General features: G+C 38.6%; 1 protein-coding gene across 1 annotated transcript in view; it reads left to right on the top strand.

The window, feature by feature from the left end:
- Positions 1-24970, top strand: part of Cachd1 (cache domain containing 1) — a 217711-nt gene that overhangs the window by 135392 nt on the left and 57349 nt on the right. Inside the window, exons 4-7 of the mRNA XM_090334685.1 lie at positions 400-506; positions 17502-17628; positions 22001-22145; positions 23878-24094. Of these exons, the coding sequence (XP_090190811.1) occupies positions 400-506; positions 17502-17628; positions 22001-22145; positions 23878-24094 (596 nt within the window). The remainder of the gene's footprint in view (positions 1-399; positions 507-17501; positions 17629-22000; positions 22146-23877; positions 24095-24970) is intronic.

Raw genomic sequence — 24970 nt, 5'->3', positions numbered from 1 at the left:
AATCTATGATGGGATATATACTCCATAGACATAATGATATATAGATCAATATGTAACTATGACATACAAACTCTCATCTTGATTTTAATTTTGTTCTTAAGAGATTCCATTCTTGAATATTTGAAATATTATATAAAAAATTAGTGTTAATGAAATCTTTTAATAAAAATTGGTTGTTTCTTGTACTTCTTAGCATTTACCTCAGTTTCTAAATCTTCTAGATTCAGGTGTTATTTTTCCCCCATTCTGATTTTTTAAATAACTGTGCTTTCAATTAAAGTTACTATTTATAGGCTGATCTATTCACACATACCATGAACTATTATTTTTGTGTTGTTTGGCTTTTCTGGATCAGATAATGACCAAGTAAGCATTTTAAAAAAAATTTTATTATTTCAGATTTGATGGGAATTTTAACACGAATGTATCCAGAACAATTAGTTGTGATCGACTTTCTACTACTGTTAATAGCCGAGCCTTCAATCCAGGACGAGATTTAAATTCAGGTGAGTAATTTGGTGGTTTCATGGAAAATGAACCACTATATGTAAGTAGAATAAATGTATTGCCTTATTTTCTTATTCATTCCTTCATTTATATATTAAGTTACTAGGGTTTGAAATTAGAGCCTCATGTTTGCTAAGCCCAATTGAGACATGCCTCCTTTTCTGTAAGTTTTGAAGAAGATTGTCATATACTTAAAACTGGTTACATTTGTTTTGTTTTCTGGAAAGTTAATCCCAGACGCATACATCTGTATGCAGCTACAAATACCACATACCAAGTAACTTGGTAGACTGTAATTCATCTTCTTATTTGTAAGGAGTTTTACCTTTGTATTGCCAAATGCTGGTTTAGAAACCAAATTATTATCGCAACAACAGGTGTTAAATTCGATTTCATTCTCTAGAATTTAGAATTTGTTTTGTGGTTTTATGAATACCACAAGTTTATTAAGCTTAATAAACTTGTTGAATTTGCTTCCTTCTCTCACTGTAACTCATCTACATGTAGTTGTAATAAATACTGCTTCACAGCATCAGTCATTTTGTCTCTGTGCTCTCTTGCTCTAGAGTTCTGCTCCATATTTGTTTTTCATTATGTATGTTTATGTGTACTCCATCATTAACTGATGGATCTCAACAACTTAGAGGCTTCACTGACTAAATGAAGGATTTTCAGAAGTAACATCAACTTTGATTTTCAGGTCCTAAACCTCCCTTATTCCTGGGAAATTAAAGGATCTCTCTAATCCTTAAGTGTGAAGAATTCTATTTCTCAAAGCCAGCACTACTTTGGACACATTAAACTCAAAAGACAAGTTAGAAGACTAGAATATGTACTGTGAGTCCTCATCCAGGGCTTGTGTGGGGGAGAAATTGTTGTTTTGGGAATTCTGTACATAAACTTGGCAATCAATCTGTTGGATTTGGAGAGAAAGAACTGTTAGCTTTATAGGTTTCTTAGGGATAATAAAATTTTAGCTCTAGATAAATGGTTTGGTCTAAATCTGCCAGGCATATGATTCACTCATTTTTTTAATGATCAGAAAACTTGGAAGTCTTCTGGAGCTGGTGAGGTTTACTACTAGAAAGGAAGTTACCTGACTGTTTTATATTTTAAAAATAATAGAAAAGTGAAGATAGGACATGAAATGGTAAGAATATTAATTGTGGAAAATTTCACAGCTGGCACACGGTGTACAGTTGGCACTTAATTCCTCAGTCTCAAAATGTGTTTTCCCTTTTCAAAAGTGCTTAGTGTAATGTAAGACATGTTGTGCTTGAAGAGTTCAGGTTCTTTGAATAGAATTCTCTTTACGTGCTTCCCCCAAAATACAACATTGTATATAGTTAAGCATTTTATAATTCATGCTACCATGTGAGGGGTCTATTTGACTTAATTTAAAAAAACTTCATCACTCATTTATATAAGATTTCGAACTCCACTTAAGTATAAGTTACTTTTGCTCAAGGCTGACACTCTACAACTTGTGCCACATTTCCACTTCTGGCTTTTGGCATGCTTAGTTGGTGATAAGAGTTGCATGGACTTTCCTTCTGAGCTGGCTTCTAATTGTGATCCTCAAATCTCACCCTCCTGAGTAGCTAGGACTACAGATGTGAGCTACTAGTGTCCAGTGAACAGTTAACTTTTACTGATTGAAGAGTGGAGCACTTTTAACTTTCTTACTTAATTTTAAACTAAGCATTAATTTTTCTTATAAATAGGAATAGAAAAAAAAAGAATTACAAACTACAACAGTTGTGATCATCTGTAGACTAGTTCTAGGCTGCCCCCTCTGGATGACTGAATCTGGAGAGACTCAAATTCCTCATTAAAAATGCTGCAATATTTGCATGTATCCTCCCACAAGCTTTAAATCATCTCTAAATTATTGTTAATACCTAATGTTGAGTAAATGCTATGTAAATTGTTACATTGGATTGCTTAATTGTATTGTTTAGTGGTATTGCTTCATTATAGACTTAATTTCTTTCCAGGATGTTTTTCATTTTAGGATGGTTTAATCCACAAATATAAAAGGCTCACTATATTTTCAAGTGCACTTTTAATACTTTTTGGCTAGGTAGTAGCTTTCTTAACTATTTTTGATAGTATATTCTCAGTCTGATGTTGAGCCTCTATTGGAAGTTCTACTAAGAAATGGCAGACTAGGTAGTGAGGTACATGCTCACCTGGGATCTAGAGTGATGCTTTCCTGGCCTGGCCTGGACCACATACCTCAGTGGGTAGACCAGAACCTAAAGGATCTGGAAACTGCTGTAGTCATGGCCTGGTCCTCATTTCCTTATTTGATGTCTGTCCACTGTTTCAGTTAATGAGTACATGACTGGCCTCTAGCTCCATCATTAGTAGCAATAGGAATATTTTATTCTTAGGGAAGACTTAGTAAATCCTTGATAAAGTAGGACATGGGGGCATCAAAAGAGGTGAGACAATTCATCTTTAGTAACACGAATGAGTGAGGAAACTTAAGTGAGTAGAGATGTGAGATGTAGTATCAGAGAGTTTAGATGCTGACATTTTGGAGTAAAATTTAGCTAGAAGGAGGAGGAGGGAGGGTGATGGGAATGCCAAAACACTGGAAAATCTGAGGATTGTGGCTCACTTAGCACACTTTTCTAGTATATGAAAAAAAATCAACCCCATCACCCAAATAATAAATAAATTAAAAGCCCTACATAATGCTGCTTTATTTCAATGTTTATCGTTAAGGTTGAACTCAGTAAAAGAATTTGAAAACTGTTCGGGATGGCAGAATTCAGTGGAATATAGTTAAACACTAAGATCTTGACTTCTGATATTTCTAAGACCATGTCTTCAAGTGTAACCTACAACCTATCAAGAGTTATTCTCAGCAGAGTTGACATAGCTAGATTTATATGCAGCTTTTGGCCATGTTTAGGTATTTAAGAGCTGGTGTGCTTCATTTGAAGTTTTGTGACATTCTACCAGGCAGTGGCTGCATCCCAAAGTCCACATCCTAGAGCAGTTATTTGTAACATGAGAAGAGTAGTAGATGGGGTAGCGTGACCTCAGAATCCCTTCCCCCGCTTTCCTTCTCCTGCAGCCTATGCCCTTTCTGAGAGCAGAATTAATGCACTCTGTAGGCTATCACATGTCTGATATTTACATCTGTAAGATGTCCAGCCCCGGGCTCTTTGAGACTGTATATAATCCATCAATGGACCTCTAATTGATAACACAGTTTCAGATTGCCTTTCAGACTAGCTGGAAACAGACTCACATAAATTATAAACTGTTCTAAGATTCATTTATCCAAAACTGGGTCATGTGTCCAACCATCCAACACACGTGCATTTTTTTTTTTTGGTTCACTTTAAATCACCACTTCCTCCACCCCCACCCCTCACCAGATCTCCACTTTCTAAATTGACTCCTTATCCCTGATTCCATTCAAATAACTAAAGTTTGACAGTACATATGTTATATTATGGTGCTGGTAATGTTTTTGCTCGGATTCTTTTCCTGCTTTTATTCTGTGTCTCAGGTTTTTTTCTTCTCCTTCTTCTTCCTTCAAATTTCCTGCTGAGCTATTTTCTTGGGCATGGCCTAATCCCTAAAGAGAGTTTATTTGAAAGAATCTGAGGAAAGTTGCCTCCTGTTCTCTTGAGTTATGTAATAGAGGTGAGAGTAGAAGTAAGGAGTTAGTCTTTCTCTCTGAAAGGGAAAGTGTCTGGATGTACTTTATTGTGTTTGATTGAAAGAGCATTTGAAGTTGGAAACCTCAGTCTTGGTCATGTTGCAATCTCCACTGAGATACAGGACTCACAGGGTGTAAGGGGCATTGAGAAGGCATGTTACCGAGGTAAATGATACAGAATATGCAGGTGTGCGCCCTAGGCTCGAACACTGTTCTATTTCCTGGTGACTTCCTCACTTCCTTCCTTGGGAATGACATTGGCTTGCTACATGCAATAAATTTTTCTCCTTTTTCTAAAAAAAATATACATAGTTCGCAGCGTATAGTGGTTCAACTTTTTTAAAAAAAGACTTTTTTTGGAGGGGGGAGTTCTGTCCTTGGGCTTTCTCAAGGCTACCACTATACCACTTGAGCCACAGCACCACTTCCGGCTTTTTTCTATGTATGTGGTACTGAGGAAATTAACCCGGGTCTTCATGCATGCTAAGCAAGCACTCTACCATTAGGCCAAACTCCCGGCCCTGAAATTTTAATATTTAAAAAATATTCATGTTATTTTTTGGTGATACAGAGATTTCTACTCATTCAGTAGAAACAGTCCTTTGAATTTTGGTTTTTTTCCTGGGGTAGCTATTTGTATCCACAAATAGGGAAGGGCAGGGCAGCTGCTTTGAACCATCATCATACAGTCATTAAACCAGACAACAGAGACTCTATGTTATTCTTAGTTGCTAATCTAGTGTATGTGATACAGGTTAAACATATTTTTTAACTGTATTTTATTGTCAGGGTAATGTATAGAGGGGTTACAGTTAAATCTGTCAGGTAGTAGGCGCATTACTTCTTGAACATTGACACCCTTCTCATGTTTTTCCCCCTTTCCCTCCCAGTCATCTAGTTTTCCCCTTTCCCTTGCCTATTTCAAATAAACAAATAAACAGATATATAATATACCAGGTAACAAAGTCATTTACAATAACCACATGAGACTAACCATACGTAGAAAAAAGGAGAAAAGAACTTCACCTAGTACATTAAAAATAAATCTCAAAGATAAACCTCTTGTTTCCATATCTTAGAGTTCATTTTGTTTAGGCTCATCATATATGACCATATGTACATAGATTATGAGGTATTGTGATCCTCTGCTAGGACAATCCTAGATAGAGAAACCATTGAGCCTATGTTCCTTTGAGTCTGGCTATGCTTTTTTTCCAAGTCTTTCCATTTCCTTACAAATTGGGTGATGTCATTCTTTCTGATGGCAACATAGAATTCCATTGTGTATAATACCACATCTTGTTGATTCACTCATCAACTGAGGGGCATCTGGGTTGGTTCCATATCTTTCAGGCTAGGCATATTAAATGCATCCTTGACTTGTTATATTTCCAACCTATCAGGATAAATATATTTACACCCTATCAGAGTGTAAACCCATTATAAATCAAGGATCAATCTATACCATGAAAATTATCTGTTTGACATTAGCAACATTCTCCCATAACAATACAGTGAAAAGGCAATGTTCAAAAACAGAACAAAAATCAAACACTGTAGGAATTTCTGGTTCCTTTTTTTGCTCAATCCCTCCAGCATTATTAAGATCATTAAAGATGTGGTAGCTACTTGTATAGAATCTAAAAACTATTCAGTCACTTCAAAACCTAGATTCTTCAGCCAGATTCTTGGTTCAGTTTATATGTACATCTATTTATACATATATGTATACATGCAAAATTAAGAATAAAAACATGGTTGGGATTTTTTTTAACTCTGCTTTTCCTTCCAAACTGCTGCTTTAAAGTTTAGCCTGTCTTACACTTTAAAATCAAACCTATTATATTAATTTGTGATGATTTTATAAGCCCCATGCTATATATTTTTATATGACCATGGTGAATAGAGCCTGTTAGCATATAACATATGATGTATTAGAGTACATGTGGGCCTGCTTTTTGTAACTTAGCAAATATATACACTTCCATATCATTGTGCTGCTTATATAAATTACTAAATTAAACAATCAACTCAAGTCCAAAACTTTAGATGCTCATGTTTATTCCTATATTAAAAATGTTTTATAGGATTCTGCATTTCTTTCTTTTTCTTTTTTTTTTTTTTTGCCAGTCATGGGGCATGAACTCAGGGCCTAAGTGCTGTCCTTGGACTTTTCTCAAGGCTAGAGTTCTACCACTTGAGGCACAGCACCATTTTCAGCTTTTTTCTATGTATGTGGTACCAAGGAATCAAATCCAAGCCTTTGTGCATGCTAGGCAAGCACTCTACCACTCCCAACCCCTAAGATTCTGCATTTCTATTTGGTCATTTTGTAGCTGGTTTTTCTGGAGGGAGGATTACATTTGGGAGAGGTATTGTTCTTTTTCACTTATTTTTAATTTTTTAAAAAATTACTGTTACACTGAGCGCTGTGTGGCTCACGCCTGTAATCCTAGCTACTTAGGAGGCCGAGATCTCAGGATCAAGGTTCAAAGCCAGCCTGGGCACAAAAGGTCCTGAAACTCTTCTCTCCAACTAACCCCTAGAAAATGGGAAGTGGGGCTTGGGTCAAGGGTAGGGCCATAGCCTGGAGCTGAAGAGAACAGGGACAATGCCCAGGCCTAGAGATAGGGCAGTAGCCTTAAGCTGAAGAGCTTGGGAGACAGTGCCCAGGATGAGTTCAAGCCCCATGACCCACAAAAAAAAAAAATTACTATTAAATAGTTGTACAAAGGACACTTTGTGGCTATTGACATATAAACCTGATTTTTGAAAAGTTGTCATCTTTTGGGTTCTAACAAATATTTTTTGTCATTCATTTATTTCCTAAGTATTTGGGGATTGCTTCGCTTATGTGGGCATTTCTTCACTCTGCATCTTTGTAAATTGTAAAGAGAACCTTTACAATTTTTTTCCTAGAAGTTCATTGCAGAGTCTCTGGGCCCGTGAATGAATTAAAAAAAGAATAGATGAGATGTGTGTATGTGTGCACATGTGTGCACACGCACACACACCAGACCTGAGGCTTGAACTCAGAGCCTGGGAGCTATTCCTGAGCTGCTTTTTGCTCAAGACTAGTGTTCTACAACTTGCCACACCACCACTTCTGGCTTTTTCTAAGTTGTTTATTGGAGATAAAGAATTTCATCATTTTTCCTTCCAGGACTGGCCTCAAACTGCAATCCTCCTGAGTAGCTAGGATTACAGGTGTGAACAATGAGTGCCCAGACTGGACTGGGTATTTTTGCATAAGATCAGTAACTTAAAATGGGCATAAAGAGCTCTGGATTTGGAACACAGAGACTTGAAGTCCTTTCCTTCATATTAGACTATTATAAGGAAATTGGAAATGATGACTGAGTTAATGTATCCACAGAGCAACTGTGGTCACCTGCCATAATACATATGGTAATAAGATCACTAAATTTCATGGTCTGGTTACCACTCATAGTTCATGACCTAAGTCATTTTTCCTTTCCTCAACTGGAATACCTTAGTTATCAAAAGAGAATTGTGCTAGCTCTTTAGCCAGCCTCCACGTTCTGGCTCTAGCAAACTCTTATATACTTTCAAGATTAATCTCTCTATATAATGGTTTCCTGCATAATAAATAAAACTTATAAAACAGTTATAGGAAAGAACTAAGATACTAGCCAGGCACTAGTGTTTCATGCCTGTAATTCTTGCTACTCAAGAAGTTGGGATCTGAGGATTGTGATTGAGAGCCAGCCCAGGCAGGAAAGTCCATGAAACTCTTTATCTCTATTATCCCCCAAACCAGAAATGGAACTGTGGCTCAAAAGGGTAGATCATTAGCCTTGAGCACAGAAGCTCAAAGACAGCAGCCAAGCCCTGAGTTCAAGCCCTACAACTAACATCAATGACAATAGAAAGAACCATGATATTATATGTGAAAGATATATGGAAGAAGTCATGAAGAGCCCAGTACATGGTTAAGTACTCAAAATGCTTACAACTAACTCACTCCTGCAGAAGTGTAAACAGGATTCAGAGGTCCCTGAATTCTGGCCCCTTCAGAATACATAGTGAAGCAGGACTCAGGGTGTAACAATGAGTGGAAATTGGAAAGATCTGATAAATACAAGGTCAAAAATTTCATTTAGAGTCCACAGAATATTTCCCCCACCCCCTCCAAAATGCCTGCTCTTTTACAGTCTTACTACTGAGAAGTTCTGGTCTGTTGAGGAAGTGTGAATTGTGGTATCTCTATGCCTCTGCATTTAGAACAGTTCCTGTATTTTTTTCCTCTGGAAATCTGTAGGAAGTAGGTTATTGTTGTTTATAGTTGGCATGTGGATGAATAGTGTTGAGCAGCTCAGCAGAAATATCTAGAGTTCTTAAGGTGGGCTTTCTGTTCCAAGCATTTTCTTTTTATCCTTTCTCTGTCAGATAGTGTTTTTGGGGGGAGGGAGAGTCCCAGCCTAATTATAAGCCATGCGGGAACCATCTCTTTCCTATTGCATTGAAAAGGACAGGTAAGGAGTTTGAGGAAAATGGATGGTTTTGTTTTGACTGCAGTGGCCGATGACTTAAGAACCAGTTAGATGTGGATGGTGAAAGCAAAAAGAAAACATTTAAGGACCTGGAATCTGGAATCCATATGTTGAAATGATCCACAAAGACTTTAATACACCGTGTGCTGTTGGATCTTCAGGATAAACGGGAAGAAAGAAGAGGAAAGCATATTTTTTTCTAGTGGCTTATCTGGCAATAGTTTATATGCTGTAGTGAAAGAAAAATAAGCCAATAGTTATTGCTTAGAATTCATGTAGGAACTGCAAAGAAAACTAGTCATTCCAATAAACTTCTTATACAGCAAGGGATAAATAATCTACTGCTTGCTGGAAGATCTGTTGCCATCTCATGTGCATTTGTCATCATTTTATGGTACAGAAACTAAATAGCCTCTGTAGTCAAGAGCCTTACCTGGTGAATGTGCTGAACAAGAAAGTGTACAAATGATGATAGGTGCTAGAGGTCAGATCTAATAACATCTCTTTCCTCTGCACTGTCTCATCTGTGTCCTTCTTCCTACCAGCAAAGCCTGGAGTTTAGTAGGAAATGTTATAGATGGAAATGCAGGAGGTCAGATTCCTGCCTGGTGCATTGCACACAGACAGGAATCAGTAACTATGTTAAAGACAAGAAGGAAGCAAGGTACCTTACTAGATCCATTGATTGGAGCTTACTTCCTAGCATTGTAATAACAGTAGAGTCATGGATAAATCACTTCACCTGTCTCAGTTTCAGCTTTCTCCTTGTAAAATTTAACATTCAAAAATATAAATAAAATGTATAGAATATTATTATGACATTTATCATATGCTCCTTTTGTCTCTTCACTGGTTAATCACTCTTCGGCACTTTGGTAATTTTTTGTTTTTGTCAATGCACGGGCTTGAACTGTCCTTGGGCTTTCTCAAGGCTAGCCACTTGAGCCAAAGCACCACTTCCAGCTTTTTCTGCATATGTGGTAGTGAGGAATTGAACCCAGGGCCTCATGCAACCTAGGCAAGCACTCTACCACTAGGCCACTCTCCCAGCCCCCACTGTGGTAAATTTTTAAATTCAGTGAAAGAAGGTTGGGCTGGGAGCATCCTATCTTATCAGTCTTTCATGTTAGGGTTTGAATGTTTTAAGCATTTTTGTTGTTGTTGTTTTTCTCAAGCTGCCACCAAGTAGCTTTGGGAACAATGAGTACTTTGATGTCTTTCCACCCCTGAGCATAGTATTTAGAGTTCACCTTCAAGTCAGTAGTGAAACCATTATAGATGTTCAGTGAAACTTCCTTTGTAAGCCAATTTCTAATTCCTATGAACACTAAAAGCAAGATTATATTATCTGCTTGTGAAGGACTTTTAACCTGGATGGATGGATCCTACCCCCTCCAAAGGTAAAGTGTTCATGAATTAGGATGTTCAATAAATTAGATCTCTGTTTTCACTAGCCTCTAATTCAATGATCTAGTAAGACAATCCTCCACAGTATTCTTGCTGTACTGGAGACTGTATATCCAAAGAAATTATAGCTGGTTTCATCACAGATAATAGTTGATGAAAGTGCCTTGTAATGCCATTATATTTTCATCCTTTCCAGCGATGGAGTCATTAGACTGGCCATCAGTATAGCAAAATACTTGAGACTGGCTAACATATTTTTTAAAAAGAGAGCTCATAATTCTAGTCTCATGTCCAGGAGCTGTGTTGACATGTGTGGCTGAATAGTGGTGTACTAGATATAAGAAAATAATAATCTAGAGTTCTTTTTTGTTGTCAGTCCTGGGCTTGAACTCGGGGTCTGGACACTGTCCTTGGACACTTTGTCCTTGGACACTGTTACTTGAGCCACAGTGCCATTTCTGGCTTTTGCTGTATATGTGGTACTGAGGAATCAAACCTAGGGCTTCATGCATGCTAGGGGAACACTCTACCACTAAGCTACACTGCCAGCCCTAATCTAGAATTCTTAAGGGTGGCCTTCCTTTTACAGAATTGTGAAGCAGCACAAAGCATTACATGGGACAAAAAGAGAATGTGTCAGTATAAACTACTTCCTCTCATCCCCTTCCTTTCCTTCTCCCTTCTGTCCTTTCCTCCTCTCTCTTACATAGCAGCCAGCATTCAATCATGGAGCCCTTACATCCAAACACTGTAGTTAGATTACACATTTGCCCTAATATCTCACAAAGGGATCAGATTTCTACACCTGAAATCATATGAGATGTACAGCTCAATATTTCTTAATACATTAAAAGTGCATATGTAATTTTACCTCAGAGTTGATTGGCGCAGGATTGTTCTAAACTCTTGACCAGATGTGAAAGTTCTCATTACACAGTCTGAAGCAAAACTGAAAAACAAACTTTTTAGAGCTCAGTAACTACCAGTGCCCCCAAGAAGTTCTGCAGGGCTTTCTCCAAATACATTTACACCCTTATGCATCATTCCTGAGCTTTAAGGTTTGTGGGAAGAGATGCTACAGTGGCCTCTATTATTAGTTGAGGCAAGAATTAATGTATTATTTGAGGCAAGAAAACACTTTCTCTCATTGCTTTTCTTCCCAGAGATCACAGCCCAGGCTGGCTCCTCTCTGTTTAAAGGCAACACAAACTATTCTGTCTGCTCATCTAAAAGACATTTCTGGCTATTTTTAGACATCTGGCACATAGTTCCCACTTACAATTTCTAAATTCACAGAAAGTAAAGATATTCCACTTTTTTTCTCCTTTTTGCATAAATTGTATGAAAGCCAGTTGGAACTTTGGTCTTCCTCTCTAGTTGTATTGTCCCTGGCTTATGGTCCAACTTTCTGGTGTTATGTTATTGTTAAATAATGGTGCAAAGATGATACTATTCAGTAAAAGTCATAGTTGGGATTTTGAATTTTCCTCTTTCCAGGACAGTGCTATGTGACACAGTAGTCTCTCATGATACCAGGCAATGGCAGTGGTCCAAGCTCCCAGTCAGTCTCGTTATTCAAGAGCAAGTAGCCCATTCTCTAGAGTATATCATGTTGCCAGTGGCTTTGGAATATTGTGTTTGGGCTTTTGCAGTCCATCTCATATCTTCACAATTTCCGTCTGCCTGTGTGCTAAAACAGTCAACACTTTTTAGAAAATAAGGTTTATTATTAGATTATGTGAGAGCTGTTGCATGAACGGCCACATAAATGAATAAACAAGACATTGTCAAGTTTTTTTTTTAATGAAGGAAAACACTTGATATTCTAGAAAAGGGTGAAAATTGATAGTGTCAGCAGCCAACTACCTCTGAGTGTTCAATTTAAGTCCCAACTTGAAGGCTAAAAAACAGCTAACTAGGAGAATAATGGCTAGGGACTGGGTTATCCCAGTTCCCAGAGGGTCTGCACATTTGTGGAACTGAAAGAATTAACTGTTGATAGGTAGATAGTGAGCTTCAGGGCAGAAAGAGATGGAAAAGGAGTGAGGAATCAGATCACACAGGGCCTTGTAAAGTTTGGATTTAATGGTAGGAACAGTGGAAGATCTTTGAATAGTTCCAAGCTAAGCAATAGTGGGATATTATTTACCTTTTTTTATTTGGGGAGAGGAGTGATAGCACTGAGATTTTGAAGTCAGGAATTTACCCTTGCGTGGCAGGTACTCTGTGGTATACATTTTGGAAAGAGGCTTTGGATCCAAGATGAAATTTAAGCTCCTGAGTCTTGATAGGCTTAAAACAATGGGACTTGAATCACTCCTGAATATGTCTTCCTTATAGTAGTTACGTGCCAATAGTAAGTAAATACAAAGTACAAAATGGGAGCCGGAAGCATGGCCCAGTGGTAGAGTGCTTGCCTAGCATGCATGAAGCCCTGGGTTCAGTTCCTCAGTACCACATATGCAGAAAAAGCCAGAAGTGATGCTGTGGCTCAAGTGGTAGAATGTTAGTCTTGAGGAAAGCCCAAGGACAGTGCTCAAGCCCTGAGTTCAAGTTCCAGCACTGGCACAAAAAAGAAAATACAAAATGGAATTGAGCTTATGTCCAAATGACTTTGATACTGATTGAGATATTCAAATTGTATTGTTTCTCTGTCACCTAAGCATTCCCTGTCTAATCTAAAATATTTTATTTATTCTTTAATGTTGTTCAGATCCACACATGTTTGATTATTGTTGCCACTGCCTCCTAGTATATAGGCTGTATCTCTGCAATCTTCCAGCTAAACCAGCCTGGAAAGTGGTAAACACCATGAGATTGGATTTGCCAACCAATGAGTGCCAGATTTAGCAACCCCACAGTTCATTTTCTCCCCTCAATAGATTCAATGTTCACTTTCACTTTGAGCCTTATTTTACTGCTTTCTATTGTGACGCTTTGCTTTAATTTACATTGTTTGTTGACCTACATCAGTTACAAGGAGGGGTTTCTCATCATTACATTTGCATACATATTTACAATATATTCAGACCAATCTCACCCCCTCTATCACAGTCTACATGAAATATTTACATACTAATACAACTATTCTTTTGGTTGAGAAACATCAACACATTTATATATTTATTCTGTGTTCTGCTTATCAAGAAATATCCAATGTGCTTGTCTGCTATCCATGATTCCTCCATGACTTCGTTTTATTTTCTTTATTTTGTTAAGATAGTCTCATGTATAGCCCAGGCTGGCCTCAAAATCACATTTTTCCAGCTTCTGCTTCCCAATATTCTTGCATTTTTTAACACAGAGAAGTACTTAAGTATTGCAGTCAAGATCCTGCCTTTGTAGCCTTGAGCAAGATATTTCTGCCATTTGTAAAATGAGCATGGAAAAATGTACTCGGGGTAATTATGAAAAGCAGCACACCACATATTGGAACTTTGGTAGGCTGCTCAATAACTCTTCATTGTTTTATTATCAAAATGGGCTTATAGAGGGATGATTGGCATTCAGTAAATTTCACATATTGTCATATATAGTTAATGTATGTTGACATATCTGGACCCATGGGCAAATCTTCCACCACTCCATTTCCTGGTCAGATCCTGTTTGGTCGCATTAGCAAATATTGTCAACAAAGCAGTGGTGTTTGGAGAAACTCTTGGCTAACTTTCTATAGAAGACATTTAAAATTACCATTGCTGCCATATTGTTGTATTGAGAATATTTAATTTTGTTTTAGTTGGTTTGCCATTAAAGAAAAGTAATGTTTTATTTTATGAATTTATTTTTTATCTAGTACCAGGACTTAAGCTTAGAGCCTTGATCCTATCCCTCGGCTTTTTTTTTTTTTTTAATTGAAAGCTGGCGCTCTACCACATCAGCCATAGTTCCCCTTTTGGTTTTTTATTAGAAAAGAGTCTCATGGACTTTTCTATCTCAATGGCTTTGAACTTTGATCCTCTAGTCTCAGAGGAGGCTAGAATTACAAGGATTTTTTTTATAATTTTGTCAGCCTGAAGTACAGGGCATCTCAGCCTGTATGCTGTAGGTATCAGTTCCACAAATTCTCTGAGAACAGGTGCCTGAATGTCAAAAGAATGGGGACTTTCTGCTTCAAAAAATGCAAAGAGGCCTGGATACTGGTAGCTCATGCCTGTAATCCTAGCTATACAGAAGGCTAAGGTCGGAGGATTGTGGTTCGAAGCCAGCCCAGGCACTAAAGACTGTGAGACTTTTATCTCCAGTTAACCACTAGAAAACCAGAATAGGCCCTGTGCCTCAAAGTTACAGAGCACTAGCCTTGAGCTGAAGAGCTCAGGGATAGCACCCAGACCCAGAGTTCAAATGCCACGACTGACCAAAAAAAAAAAAAAAATGTGCAAAGAGATGCCAGACACATTGCCAGCCCAAAACAATCCTAGTCTCTAGGAATGAGGGATCTGGAACTTATACTATTGAGTAGATGTTTGAGGAAGGAATGAGTGTTGGGACACTAGCCTAAGTGGTCCAAGTGATGTGTATGAATGGGGAAAGGCCATCTGGCCCTTGTAGATAAGAAGGCCCTCACTCACCTCCACATCTAGGTCAGAGAGGAGCCTGCCTGGATTGTACTACACTGATTGTACTACTTCTGGGACGGGGGGTAGAAGCGCGACTTCATAATCAGCTCATCCATCATCTTCTCTTAGTACCAAATAATAGATACAATTTAATCACATGCCGAAGGAGACCTCACATGGAGAATTTGAGAAACCTTGACTGATACTAAGCTGCAGTGGTGGGACAATTGTTAAGGAACCAGAATAGGTGTGTGTGTGTGTGTGTGTGTGTGTGTGTGTGTGTGTGTGTGTGTGTTAAAATGAAATATATCCCACACTATATGACTTCTGATTTATTTATAAAACGTTGGTCCCATCGGCTCCCCTTTTAATAGTTTCACTGGAGCCTGTTTATTATTACAGATGTTACTTTTAAATGAAGTCATTGAGCTTTCTTTGTAAAGGCAGTGTCTGGGTTTTTATTGCAGGGTTGGCAGGGCTGCTCTTTGAACCATGTAAATGAGATCAAGGTCAAAATTTGGACCCCAGGAAATAAGGCAGGCAAACCTCATCCATGTAGGTACATTCCTATCAGCCCCACGCTTCGGGAGAGTGTGGCCATTCAACAATGCCTTTTTCAAAGAATTGTGGTCACAGATTCTTGATTTTTTACATTCCTTTCTTGCCCAAAGTGAAGCCTCCGGCAAAAGCTTACAGAGCCTGTTTTCCTTATTTATGGCTTAGAAGTCATTTTTTAATTTTATTTTTATCATTAAGTAGTTATATGAAGAGGTAATCGGTTTTGCTTCTATAATATTTGTGAGGCTAAGCAGAGCTTTCCCTCCTTAGTGATGGGAGAATGTGAGGGTGGTCACTGCTAAAAGTATGAGGTTTTGGAAAGGCCTCAAGTTCTGTATGCAGTATGTTTGCAAGGCTTTTTTAGAGGACCCCTGACCAGCTATGGCTTGCCACTGATTTTTGTAGATAGGCTTTCATTGGCACACAGCCACACTCATTCATTAACACAGGCCTGCGGTCAGCTTCTCATTACAATAGAAGAGTTGAGTGGCTTTGACAGAGACCTTATGGTCTGCAAGGGGAATTCTACTGTGGGATTCTTAATAGAAGTTGACAACCACTGTAGCAGACTGAAGGAAAGTTCAGTGCTGAGTTCTGGTCATTGAAACCAGGAAGTAATAAGGAATGCATGGACTTCAAGTGCTCCTGAATGTCTGTGAGGTTCATCTCATTCTGACCTAAACGCAAGAAACCTTACTGCATATAAAGTGACCAGTTTGGTAAGGGGAGAATCCAACACTAGATATGTGGCCATTAGCACAAGACTTGCTACATACAAGCCTGGTGTACGCTGGCTGTGGTCAAGTCTACCTTGGGGTTTAATTAGACCATTCCTAGGCATAGCCCTGGGTAAGCCCTGCTGATGTTCCTGGATGGGGTAGTCTGACAGTATTTATGGCGTAGTCATACATTGTCTCAGCTTTTTCTTCCCAGGTAGAAATTAATGAGCAGTCTAAAATGTGAGGTTTATTAACCAACATCTTGATCTTTGCTTTATATGTTGGAAGGGATCCAGTGATAGGTGGGGCCAACTCAAACACCAGATCTGCATCTGTAACTTCCAGGAATAAAGATGAATCTGGCATGTTAACGTCCATCTCATACTTTAATTGCTGTCACATTTGTTCATTTCTGGAAAACAATCAAAATATTTGCTATGGCTCAGAAAGAGAATCCCTAGAAAACATATTTTTCTTGACAGGGAGACACCTGCAAAGTAAATCTAACTCTAACTTGGTGAGCTTCACTCAAATAGAGAGAGGAAGATATGAACCAAATAGACTTGTCACTCTGTGTTCCACATCATTCAGAGTGACCACAGCTGATCTTTGCATCAGCTATCCTTGTTGAGTTTACAAGCAGGCCTTTGCTACTGGCCTCAGGTTTTGCTATGTCAGCATTTCCCAAAGAAAACTCTCACTCTCTTGCCCTTATAACACTGGCTGCCATCTTGAAAGTCCATTTGCATTCTACACACCCAACTGCAAAAATCCACTGGGACATGTGCAGGATACCTAGCATAATGTTACGCACATGTCCTTGGTGCTAAGTCCATCTGTCCTGTCTTTGGATAGTCCTCCTCTGAACCTGGTCCAAGCTGATAATCAAACACTATACTAATTTAAAAGAAGGTTTGGTGTTTTGTTTTTTTTTTCTAATCTCCTTCAACTAATCTGTTTTTTGCTTTTTGCTTTTTGTCAGTATGGAGCTTGAATTCATAGTGTTTTTTTTAATAAAATGATGGAAAATGAAGGCACATTTCTATCCCAGCACTGGGAGCATAGGAATCACTCTATCACTTTGTAAACAGTAGCCATAATCCTAAGTGGTCATAGTTCTGGGCCTCAAACACCATCAGTGCTATTTCCCTCATTATAAAGTGACACAAATGATTGCAAGGTTGTTAACATCACATCATTCTTCCATGATAGAATGTACATTAAACCAGCAAGTGTATACTACCTCGACAGGGATTGGCCCCATGAGAAAAGTGGTTAATGCAAATGAATCATTTGTGCTAGAAAAATAATCTAGGACATAGAAAGGCACCTTATAATGTTAAGAATGATAGTTTCACTTAACTGAAACATGATAGTTTCTGTTCGAGGGATTTTTTTAAAGAGCAGAAAGAAAATATTTTGTAGAAAATTTACAACCTTGTTATCTAGTGGGATTTCTTCGTACTACAGGCAGGTTATGCAAAACAGATGCTGATGAAACTGCGGTTATATCTACCTGTAGATTTGGTAGTTATACTTTTCCCTCCTCCCCCAGTTCTTGCAGATAACCTGAAATCCAACCCTGGAATTAAGTGGCAGTATTTCAGTTCAGAGGAAGGAATTTTCACGGTTTTCCCAGCTCACAAGTTCCGGTGTAAAGGCATCTATGAACATCGCAGTAGGTATGTTGATTTGCTAACTTTAAACTATATCTATTGTTTAAGCATTATTTCCATAAACAGACTGCGAACATAGCTCATGGTAGAAACTAGCCTTGGTGAAATCTATGTTCCATCACCAGTGTGCAAATAAATAACAAAAAGTGTGACTCACATGAAACATAGTTCTTATGCCATATACAGCTCTGCCTCAAAGCTGTGAGTTTAGAAATTTGAGCTTGCTCTAAAATGATGTCTCCATTTGATACATGAGGATGTGACCGGCTAAAGCAGGACAGATGATACAGCCCAGAAGAGCTTTCTAAGACCTGTCCAAACAAGCCAAACACACAGGTACTTCTGAAGTAGTCTTGTTGGAAGCATTTAAGAGTATTTGAACTTCAGATATCTTTGTTAAAATATAAATAACATTCTCTACAGCACAATACAAGAATATGACATGGTGATAGATTGAAGTAGAATTTGCGATTCTCAACCTTCTTTTCCATGATTGAAATTTACATGCCAATTTCAGCTACTAGAAGTTCTTCACCAACTACTAACTACACTAAGATTGGATTAGAAATCACTACTGTCCTTTTGTCTTTTTTTTTTAACAGAATCAATTTGGGATTATATCATATAGCCAGAAGGAGGTAGAGTAATAGAGAGATCATTTGTATGACAAAACTCATCCATTTGTAGGAATCCTCTAGGAGAAGAAGCTTCCTTTTTGTGCCTGAACAGTTCCTATTTGCTGTATCAAGTGTTCGGTGCCAGAACTTTTGGAGCCAGTGCCAGCTGTCCACTTTCTATGCCATGCCATTTCTAATATCTAAACCATCTCTTTAGCTACCCTTTGCCTTTCCTTTGAAGTATCTAGGGTTTGTCTCCAAGGAGAAATACTTCTTCTACGCTCTTACTAGAAAAAGACAAAGCAAAGCATTTTTGCTGTGTGTGTTTTTACCTTCCTGAGTTTCTGGTAAGACTTGGGAATCTGGAGCCAGATGTCATGATTTTGGTTTCTATTTGGCTCATCTCAGGAATGTCAAGGCCATCTACTTCTTAGTTGCTACTAGAAGATGATGAAATGGCATGCTTCTTCTCAGGAATCACCTAGATAGATAATCCAAATGATAGGGCATGTCTTTGCCATGCCACAAATCCTTCATTTGCAGCTTGAAACGTTTGTTAGGCTGTTCTCAGCCTAACTCTGCAGTGAATTAACACTTGGCCCTTTCTTCTCTTGGCTCAGTAATCTGTATTTCTCTCCTCATAGATTGCCATTCTCATCTCTTTTCCTAACTTTTTCCTCTAATACCTTTTCAACTTCTCTACATCCCTTAGAAGAATGCAGGGTTTCAGAGCACGACAACACAAGAACAGAACTGCTGGGTTGTAGGCATTGTGCAAGGATACTTGTTTAACGTGCAATGCTTTTTTCTCCCTTTTTTCCTGCCCACCCTGGCTTTGAACTATAATCCTCAATTCTTAGCCTCTTGAATGAGCTAGGATTATAGGCATTAGTCACTGACATCCAGCTACAATGATTTTTTTGTTTGTCTTCTTTTTTTTGTTGTTTTGTTTTTGCCAGTCTTAGGTTTGAGCTCAGGGCCTGAGCACTGTCCTTGGACTTTCTTAAGGCTAGGGTTCTAACACTTAAGCCTCAGCACGACTTCCAGCTTTTTTCTATGTATGTGGTACCAAGGAATTGAACCTCAGCCTTTGTGTATGCTAAGCAAGCACTCTACCACTAGGCCAAACTCCTGGCCCTACAATGTTTTTTTATGTATGCTTCTAAAGCCATTTCAACAACTTAATTATGACACTGCTAACCCATATCCTGCTTTGCAATTGGGTGTGTTCACTGTGAACATGTCTTTTTTTTTAACAAAAAATATCATTTTATGGAGGACAACCATAAGCTCAGTAGACACCTTCCAGGCAGCTTGTTCCTGCTTCCCTGGAGGGGTGGAAGAAAACAAGTTCTGTACAGACCTCTCCAGAGGCCAGGACTGAAATAATGATTGACAGGCCACAGTGGCAACTACAAATGTTTCATTATGATGCATACCATGCTCCAGTTCCATTTAAATCTTAGACTGTTACCTAAAGATGACTTAAGATGTTCTGAAGTTCTGTCCTCCTGTGGCTGCTATGTAATAACCTTTTTCTTACCTTCATCATGCCTTTTTATTTGCCCTACAGGGACATGTGGCCCTATATCCTAGATAATAGTTTATAGTATATAGCATGTAGTTATGTAATATAATATAATATATAGTTTATTATATATTATATATACATTATATATACTTCAATGCAATATAAAATATATTATTATTTATATTCGATCTATAAAGAACATTGTAGAATACTGAAAATCAATAAAAAAAATACCATTTTACAGAAAATTCTCTCCTTAGAGCCTGAAGAACCTAGAGAATTAAACATGTCTGAGGAGTCAAGTTGGAGGTGATCAAATGTACTTTCTTTGCTATTCCGTCTCATTTCTGTAACCTCATCTCTTACATTCTTTTTATCCCATTTCATTACTGGTAGTGACTCATGAAAATAACACCTTAGTGTTATTGCAAGACTTTTGGCTTGAGAACAATTAGTATAAACTTGGCCAGATTTTTAGGGGATTTGGTATTTTTGCCTACATTTCTTAATTTATGCTCAGACTTTTGTGACTCACTGGCACCTAACATTTCAAAGAAACATTTAGTATTTTAGGGATGTCAATAAAGGAAAGAATTCTCCTGAGGCAGATTTGATTTTTTTATACCTCCTTTAATTTGTTCCAGCTTTAAAACTTAGAAGAGCACAAAAGCAAAACAAAACAACCTGTGAATAGTGACCTCATTAAACCTTTTCTCACAGCACATAAGCAGAAGGCTGCTTTGATCAGAGCCATTGCTTCTTGGGAGTCCCCTTTCCCTATGCCCCTTCTTCTTAATGTTGGCAAACAAAAGTCTGGCAAGAAGAGTGGCTACTATGTTCTTGGACAAATTTTGATGGCGTGATTTCAATGCTCAGCTAAGGAGCCTTTTGATGATTGACCTGTGTGAAAAAAAGGGGCCTCTTCACAGGACTGCTAATATGGGAAGATAGTGACCAACTCTGCTATTCAAAGCTGGGCAGTATAATCATGGGTTATAGGCTACCTACCTTCCAGCAAAGCTTCATTCATTGAGCCTGCAAAGATGAATCTAGCTCTGAAAAGCAGACCTTCCTCCCACCACTCTGGTTTGGAGGGTCCTCAAAAAACTAAACATAGAATTTCTCTGTGACATCCCACTCTGATGACATCCCACTCCTGAGATTCTTACCCAGATCATTACAAATCAGGAGATGGTATATTTACTACTATACGATTCACAGAAGCCAAGTTATGAAAATAGCCCAAATGCCCTACAACAAGTGAATGGATTAACAACAACATGTGGCATATATACACACTGGAATTTTACTCATGCCTTAGAAAGAATAAAATTACGTCAAGGAAATAGATGGACCTAGCTCACACGACCAGTGATAACCAGCTCACACGACCAGTGATGCATGCTTTCTCTCACATGTGGAAGATCTAGAATATAAGTAGACATGATAACCTATTCAGAACTTTAGGCATTCCCCCACAAACAGTCAGAAAAAGAAAGACACCCTTAGGAACAAGGGAGTAACTTCTCTGAACATTTAAAATACTATTTATTAAATGCACTCTAGGAAATGGAAACGTAGTTTTTGTTTTTTGTTGTTATTGTTGAAGGTGGTGTTTGGTTTTACTTTGGGTTTTTTGCAGGGGAAGTTGCAAAAGAAAGGTGCAGAAATGGGATGGGGTGTGAGAAAGGGTGAACACATGTAGTCATGCTATTCAGTATATACTATGTGGAAAGTGATCTATGTAACTTGTGGGGAGAGATGTGAGGGGGAAAAGATATGTACTCTTATTACCTGACTTAGAAAATAGTAGCCCCTCTGTACAACACCTTAATAACAAAATTATATTTTAAGTGGATTTTCTTCTCCCTCTTTGCCATTCTCGGCAGCCCAAAGGATCACCTCATTTCTTATAGCACAGTACATAATCGTAGGCAACATCTCTATGAAAAGGTGGCAGGTGACTCTGGAGTGTGCTGAAGAAGCCATTGCCCGAAGGGTTGCTCCCATTTCTAAAGTCAGAAATTCCCCAGTCCTCATTCTACAAGTGCATGGTGTTGTCTTGAGATGTTGTTTGTGGTACACTCATTTAGTTTCTCCTTCAGTCCTGATCTCTGTCCTTTCTTGGGCCGTCCCCAGAAGAACATATGGATACTACGATGCTCACACATCACAGCTGGGATTAATCAAAGCCTTCTACCTGACCTCATAGTGTTTCTCCTCTCTCTAGACCCATCTATGTCTCTACCGTTCGGCCACAATCTAAACACATAGTCGTGATCCTGGACCATGGGGCTTCAGTCACGGACACCCAGCTCCAGATCGCCAAGGATGCTGCCCAAGTCATCCTCAGTGCCATCGACGAGCATGATAAGGTAACACTACGCTAGTGACCCCTGAATGCCTTTTTAAAATTATGTGATTGTTTTATGGCTTATACTCATGAGCCTCATAGTGCTACATCTCGGTTATGTAACACATATGTACCAATGGCTCAATAAGATTATTAAATATAGTCAGCTGTACTAGATAAAACTGTGTAAGTAGAGTGTACAATTTCCACAAGGTATGACAGGGCGTGTCATGTTTATGCAAGTGCAGAATCTCCCAATGATGCCTTTCTCTGGCATATCTCCATTATTAAAAACGTCATATACATACGCACACACATACATTTTATAAGATAAGGCCTCTCCAGTCCTCCTGCCTCAACTTCCTCTGCATGGTGGGATTACATATATATACTGTGCCATTATGCTGAGCTTGTATATTTCCTTAATCCAACCGTAAAATGGGGAGACAAAAATTAATTTAGTTTTCCTTCCAATAGTTGGGAAATCTCTTCCATAACTACCACCACCCAAAGTTGAGTATCAGGTTTGTACTATTAGTGTTTTTGTTTAGCAAGGACTTCTACATTGGATGTTAAGGAGGAGAAGGCTGTGGAGATTTGGGTGGCTGGTTGGAGGCTGAACTTTATTCCAAGACTGAATGGGAAGAGAAGGGAGAGGAAAGGCTGCTAGAAATTTGTAAGTCTCAGAGGTTATCGCTGAGGACAGGCATGGGTACAGCTAATGGCAATCTACTGCCTATGGATATTTCCAACTCCAAAACTAACTTACCCAGCTTCATAAAACATATGTGTCAGTGCAGGTAGCGCACACCTGTAATCCTAGCTATGCAAGAGGCCAAGATCTAAGGATGATGGTTCATTGCTAGGCAAGAAAGTCTAAGGCAGCCCCAATTAACTACCAAAAAGCCACTAGTGAAGCTGTGGGTCGCAAAAGCTCAAGCTCAGCACTGAGGCCCTGAATTCAAGACCCAGGACCAGCAAAAACTATACAAAAAATCACAAAAACAAATCAACTCTTCTCAATCCCCACCTCCAGTTTGAAAACCAGCATTTTTCCTATGCAAAAGTACTTGTAGTTTTGGGTTTTGTTTTTATTTTGTGCCAGTTGTGAGGTTTGAACTCAGGGCCTGGGTACTGTCCCTAAGAGTTCTTTTGCGTAAGGATAGCACTCTACCACTTGAGTCACAGCTCCACTTACAGCTTTTTGCAATTGGGGGTAGGAGGTGCTGGGGAGGGTTCGAGTTTATTGGAGATAAGAATCTTACAGACTTTCCTGCCTGAATGCCTGGGCTTGCTTTGAATCACTATCTTCAGATCTTAGCCACCTGAATAGCTAAGAGTCTAGGCATCAGCCACCATGAGCCATGCCACACAGTTGTGTTTTATAGATTTTTAAAGTTAACATGAGAACATGTTACTACCTTTTTATGTGGAGATAAAAATAATCTTTTGTGCGCTCTTTACCTTGCTCATCTTTTTCAGATTTGATACACTTGTGACTACAGCTATTTATTTTTAAACTTAAAAACTGTTCTGCAGGCCCACTGCTTTTGACCTCTTCTGTTTTGTAAAAATCTTAGCTGGGTGCTGTGATAGATGCTAATAGTACCAACTATTTAAGAGAGTAAAGCACGGAAAGTAGTTTTTAAGCCTAGTAATTGGAATCAACCTGGGCAACGTTATTTCTAAACTTTTGTTTGAATCTTTTAAGTTGTTGGATAACACTTTTTTTTTTAATTTTTTGTCTTCTCCAGATTTCTGTGTTGACTGTAGCAGACACAGTCCGGACTTGCTCACTAGACCAGTGTTATAAGACCTTCCTATCTCCCGCCACCAGTGAGACCAAAAGGAAAATGTCCACTTTCGTTAGCAGTGTCAAGTCTTCAGACAGCCCCACCCAGCATGCAGTGGGATTTCAAAAGGCATTTCAGTTAATTCGAAACACAAACAACAACACAAGATTCCAAGCAAGTAGGTGCATTCTCTCCAAGGACTATTGGCCATAATTGATGGAAATGGTGATGGGACGGTGTTGTGAATGGTTAGTGCTATTTAGGGCTAATAGTTAAAATTGTCTTGGGATACAGTTTTCATGACTTGTCTTCATGCTCATCGAATACTGAGCTCTCACTAGATATTTTCCAATCAGATTATCAGTCTATACATCATCTCTTGACTCCTAGAGCCTCTTCTTCTGGCTCCTCTATCAAGAACACATCTCCCCCTTGTTTCCCAAAAGTACACCCACATGCCTTCCATTATTGGTAGTCAGCTTTGCCTTTCTCTGGACCTGGGGCTGGTCTCTGCCTGGGCACATGTGCACATGAGTTCTTGCTTGCCTCTTCCATCTTCTACCCAGCTGTCATTTAGATGAGTCTGGCTTTTACATGTACAAAGGGACTCTAATTTAATTTCCATGTATTAAAGAAAATCTGGAATTAGGATTTATGCAAAAGGAAAAGAAAGGATAATTGAAATAGGACTCTGCTTTGAAGTTACTAAAAAGAATGTTTTGTTTTCCCTTTTATACTTGAAAATCTGTAGCTTCTATTTCCCTCTTCTTTTTTGGAAAACATGAATGGACATTGTTTTCTTTATTTTTTGGAGACACAGTCTTACACTGTAAACATAGACTAACCTTGTGGTCCTCCTTCCTCAGCCAAGTGCTGGGATTGCGCACCAGGGAGCATATCTTACTGAGACGGGTGTGAGGAATGCATTTTCCAGTTCTTTTGTATATCTGAATTTAAAATAAAACAGCACTGACAAAGGAAAGTGCCTGGTATGTGATGCACTCTTGAGAAACGGAAGTCACTAGAGTCAAGGTAATTAATAATAGATTGCATA

The sequence above is a fragment of the Megascapheus bottae genome, chromosome 6 (genome assembly GCF_031878675.1).
Source record: "Megascapheus bottae isolate mThoBot1 chromosome 6, mThoBot2.hap1, whole genome shotgun sequence".
In the NCBI taxonomy this organism is placed as follows: Eukaryota; Metazoa; Chordata; class Mammalia; order Rodentia; family Geomyidae; genus Megascapheus; species Megascapheus bottae.
This window is presented reverse-complemented; position numbering and strand designations above follow the sequence as displayed.